Here is a 5,189-nt window from a genome sequence, read left to right as displayed (position 1 = left end):
AAAAAAAAAAAAAAAAAGGAGAACCCTGCCCCCCACCAGAACCTGACTCTACTTCCTCCTTACACCAATGCCTTCCCTGGGACATACAGCTGCCCAGTGGCTGTGTCCAGTCTCTACCTCCCACAGCCTCCCCCAAGGGCCACCCCCACCACACGGCCTCCTCCCCTCTCACTTTACGTCTCATCTTACTTCACTGACTCTCCCCCATAACTGTGTGCCAGTGAGCCCCAGTTCACAGCACAAGCCTGTAACAAGAAATGGTCTCCAGGGCCCCCATCTGGGTGAGGCTTCCAGGCTAGCATGACTGAGTGGGATCCCCTCCCACCTCAACCCCCTTCTTTTCCCTATTCCCAGTCTCCCCAGATGGCACAAAATCTCTGAGGTACCATTCCATTCCCAAAAACCAGCATCCCTGGGACGCCCCACCCTCACTCCCCATCAGCAGACCCTGTGTCCTCGCACCCTGCACCACCTGCTTTGGATCAGGATGGTTACTCTATCCCACACTGAAACGGCCACAGCCTCCTGGCCACACCTCGAGCCCAAGTGCTGACTGCCAAAACCAAACAAAAATGAGGTTTAATGCTTCAAGTGCTCCAGTGGCACTCAGGTTGCCATGAACCTACCTCCCACTAGCACAGAGGCTGGTGGTGACCCCACGGCATTCGCACATTCACATTGTCTTCCTAGCCACATATACCCGAGTCCCCAATCACCGTGACCTTCCACAGCTCTGAGCTACCTCACGTGCCCGGCATATGGAACTGTATGGAGACCCGCCTGGGAGACCAGCCCAGCTGCCACACGCCCGATCACGCCTGGGAGGGAGGCGGTCGCTCCACAGCTCCGAGCACCAGCGGACCTCACGCAGACGTTCACCCTCCTGCGCCGGCTCCCCCATCCCTACAGACTGAGACTCAGCACGTGCCTGTTCGTTAAATAAACAATTCACCCACGACTAAAGACAGCATATCCCAGAAGTGAGGTGACCCAGAAGTGCTTCTGAGGCTATGCTTCTTGGAGGCTGTGCTCCTCCAAGACGCGTCAATGGCACAGTCTGCACGAGAAGGTCTTCAGCTCTTGCTCCCAAGACCACAGTGAAGAGCTGTCGCTGCCTGGGGCGCCCACCTGAGACAGTCCATGTGGATGCACTGAGGTGCCTTGTACTCTCCCTGGCTATCCTTCTGGAAGCCTATCTCCTGCTGCATGCTCAGGCCATGGATCGCCGCCCTGGCCTCCACAAACGGCCTGGGGATGAAAGAGCAGAGACGAGAAGGGAACAGGTCAGGGTTCTCCCTCAGACACAGGATACCCAGAGCAGAACCAGGAGCTCCACACAGTGGCCACCTCCTCATCCTCAATTGACATGAGAAGCCCCACTCACCCCACCCAGCACCCCTCCCATCCCAACACTTTCTAGTTATTTACAAACAAGACATCAGACTCACCAGTCGAAAAAGTCCCCATTGTAGGTGACCATGACAGTAGGTTTGGTCTCCTGGACGTGTTCAAACCACCTCTGGATCAGATGAAGCTGAACCCAACAAGTCACAGCAGTCAGAGGCTTGTTCTCTCTTCTTTAAGCTATTTCCAAATTCTTCTCCCAAAGCTCAGAAGAATCAGCCTGTGACAGCCCTGACTCCCATGCCCTGCCCATCTCTGACAGGAAGGAGGATCGCACCCTAAGAACAGCTCACGGAGCTGCAGTTCTGATCCAACGAATGCCTGCGACCTTGAGAAGATTGGCATGCCTCTTTATCCCAAGACCAGGTTGTTTCCCAAGTGACACCTCCTTACCTCATCAGGTTCATTGAAGACACAAAAGGGCCCTTCGTATTCTGGCTTGGGGGTGAACTCAAAATCTTCAATATCTTCTGAAACGATCTCTCTGTTGGTGATGAGGTATCCCTGGCGAAGTTTATCAGCCATCAACATAAGTCAACAATGCAAAGCTGAGATGCAATCCCCAACACTTCCCAGAAACTGCCTGGAGACTCTTGATACAAAGAATTCAGCCACGGGCTGGGCTCGGTGGCTCAGCCTGTAAACCCAGAACTTTGGGAGGCCAAGGTGAGTGGACTGCCTGAGCCTGCAGGTTCGAGACCAGCCCGGGCAACATATCGAGACCTTGTCTCTACAATAAATAAAAAATTACAGGTGCATGGTAGTGCGCGCCTGTAGTTCCGGCTACTTGGAAGGCTGAGGCGAAAGGATCGCTGGAGCCCAGCAGGTCGACGCTGGGGTGGCCATGCCACTGCACTTCAGCCTGGGCAACAGAATGAGTCTCCAACTCAAAAAAGAAAACAAAAACAAAGAACTCTGCCACATGCGAAAGCTCCTTGTCTCCCAGAAGGAAACACCTTTAGTGTGTGGATTTCCATTAGGAGGCAGTTGTGCAACTGGGTGCTGGAATGCCTTGCTTGCGCCCCTGGACTCCACCCACTCATCATGCACCCAACAGATACTAACTATAGGGCAGACACTGCTCCACGAGGGCCCCACGCCTGGAGCTTACCTCCCAGAGCCACCACCCACCTGGCCATCAACCATGTAGGAAATCATCATGATCTGGTCTGTCTCAGCATCGGGAAACTTGAGGGGCAGTTTGGTCGTTTCGATGTCAAATGCCAAAACCACAGGATCCTGGAGGACAAAACAGTATATGCACTGAGTTCTGGATACCCCGCTAGTCCTCTCTGGACCCACCCTGATCTGCTCCACCTCCAGCTGGAATAGAAAGGCTCTGAGACCTGGAACAGGCACCTCAAGACTGGCAGACCTACGCCAGGACCATGATCTCTGGAGGTATGAAAGCTGACACGCCTGAGAGATAAGGGCTGGAGCAAATGATCCCAGGGAAACCTTAGCCTCAACCTGCCCATCACCTTGTTGTGACCTTTTTTTTTTTTTTTTTTTATGAGTTGGAGTCTCACTCTGTCGCCCAGACTGGAGTGCAGTGACCGCTCCCGGCCACCGCAGCCTCCACCTGCTGGGCTCCAGCGATCCTTCCCCTTCAGCCTTTCGAATAGCCCGGAATTACAGGCGCACGCTACCATGCCCGGCTAATTTTTTGATTTTATTGTAGAGATGAGGTCTCGCCTGACCAGGCGGGTCTCCAACCCAAGGGCTCAGGCAATCCACTCACCTCAGCCTCCCAAAGGCGCAGGATTACAGGCTGAGCCACCAAGCCCAGCTTGTTGCGACCTTTAATGATAAAGCTTATAGCTGACTGTGGTACAGAGCTGACACCTTCATGCTGGTAATGAGAAAGCTGAATGCACAGGCTTTCTCAAGACCACAAAGCCATGCTTCAATCAAGGCCTTCTAGCTATACATCCATTTCCCATGTCGCTCCAGTGTCAAGTACCCAAACGAAAGTCACCGCTTTCCCTCAAACGTCCAAATCTAGCATAGCTCAAACACTGACATCATGTGGTAGTATACAATGAAAAATGACATAATAGTCAGAAACTGATGACTCTAACTCCGTAATTATTTTAAGAAAATACTTGAAGAAAAAGCAGCAGATAAATCTTTGAGTCAAATTCATCCTTCAGCACTGAATCTGTTCTCTCTGGAAAATAAGGTGAAATTTTAGGATGGAGCAAATGTAAGCGGTACTCACAGGTCGTTCAACAAGGTCATCTCGGCGGGTGATTTCCACTGGAAAAGCATTTCCTCGGTATCTGACATTGTACCAATGAGCCTGTAGAATTGCAGAACATGCAGTGAGTTAACTAAAGAGCTCTATGTCCAGGCAAGTCTATTTCTCTGTGAATTTATCCATAGGTATCATCCTCTGACTGTGAGAAACTTCACATGAGCAGCAACCTGGCCTGACCCACTCACCACATGAATCTTCAGGTCGATGGAGAGGCGGACATGGTAGGGGACATCATACTCGCGCATGTCCACTATGTTGTCCAACTGATCAGCTACCTTCTTAGAGGCTTCCTCTTCATCGGTAATTACACTATCCCCTTGCAGAACACTAGGAATTAAAAAGAAGAGAGAGCAGCTAACTCAACTGTAGAGGTTGGAGGAGGGGAAAACCAGAGATATCGACCAAAGTGGTTTTGATGACCAGGACAGTGCTTCCTTTAGGAATGGGCTTGGATGACTGTCCTACCTAAGCAACAGGTCACAGAAAAACTCAGTGTACACGTAAGATGTGTGCATTTCATATAAGTTTCACTCCAACTGAAAGAACATTAGCCAGGCATGGTGGCTAACACCTATAATCCCAGCACTTTGGGAGGCCGAGGTGAGAGGATTGTCTGAGCCCGTGGGTTTGAGACCAACCTGGGCAACTTGGCGAGACCTCATCTGTGAGGTGAGAAGACTGTGAGAAGCTTGGTCCTGCTCTTCAGCAAGCAGGATGCAGTCCCCCGAGTAACAGCACCGCAGTGAAATGACCATGCCCCAGCCCTCTCCCTGACTGTCAGCATTTAATGTTCTTTTTTTTTTGAGTTGGAGTCTCACTCTGTCGCCCAGGCTGGAGTGCAGTGGCACGCTCACCACCACCCCAGCATCGACCTGCTGGGCTCTGGCAATCCTTCTGCCTCAGCTTTCCAAGTAGCTTTCCACACACACCACCACGCCCAGCTAGTTTTTGTGACTTATTGTAGAGCCCAGGCTGGTCTTGATCCCCTGGGCTCAGGCAATCCTCTCACCTCAGTCTCTCAAAGTGCTGGAATTATAGGCTGAGCCACTGAGCCTGGTCTTTTTTTTTGAGTTGGAGTCTCACTCCGTAGCCCAGGTTGAAGTGCAGTGGCATGCTCATGGCCACCACAGCCTCGACCTGCCGGGCTCATGCGATCCTTCTGCCTCTGCCTTCCAAGATGCTGGAACTACAGACACGTGCCACCATGCCTGGCTAATATTTTGATTTATTGTATAGATGAGGTCTCACCAAGTTGCCCAGGCTGGTCTCGAACCTGTAGGCTCAGGAAATCCTCACCTCGACCTCCTAAAGTGCTAGGATTACAGGCTTGAGTCACTGCGCCCAGTCAATGTCATTTAATAAAATTCACAGAGTGTATTAAGGTGAGGATATAAGGGATCTTTCTCCCTCTCAATTTTAGAACCACAATCCAATCCCCTACATAAGAAGGAGGGCTTAGCTGGGTTCAGTGGCTCAGCCTGTAATCCTGTACTTTGGGAGGCTGAGGTGAGTGGATTGCCTGAGC

General features: G+C 51.6%; 1 protein-coding gene across 3 annotated transcripts in view; it reads right to left on the bottom strand.

Annotated features, from left to right (window-relative positions):
* POLE (DNA polymerase epsilon, catalytic subunit) overlaps positions 1–5,189 on the bottom strand; it is a 75,431-nt gene that overhangs the window by 67,709 nt on the left and 2,533 nt on the right. For all 3 annotated transcript variants that reach the window (XM_021710096.1, XM_008053341.1, XM_008053342.2), the window contains 6 exons: positions 3,850–3,991; positions 3,626–3,706; positions 2,536–2,643; positions 1,798–1,908; positions 1,449–1,534; positions 1,129–1,248 (listed from right to left, as the gene is read on the bottom strand). In XM_021710096.1, the coding sequence (XP_021565771.1) occupies positions 1,129–1,248; positions 1,449–1,534; positions 1,798–1,908; positions 2,536–2,643; positions 3,626–3,706; positions 3,850–3,991 (648 nt within the window). The remainder of the gene's footprint in view (positions 1–1,128; positions 1,249–1,448; positions 1,535–1,797; positions 1,909–2,535; positions 2,644–3,625; positions 3,707–3,849; positions 3,992–5,189) is intronic.

The sequence above is a fragment of the Carlito syrichta genome, unplaced genomic scaffold (genome assembly GCF_000164805.1).
Source record: "Carlito syrichta isolate Samal-C Ts95f unplaced genomic scaffold, Tarsius_syrichta-2.0.1 Scaffold288080, whole genome shotgun sequence".
NCBI classification, from domain to species: domain Eukaryota; kingdom Metazoa; phylum Chordata; class Mammalia; order Primates; family Tarsiidae; genus Carlito; species Carlito syrichta.
The sequence above is the reverse complement of the archived record's forward strand: the minus strand, read 5'-3'. Positions and strand labels throughout refer to the sequence as shown.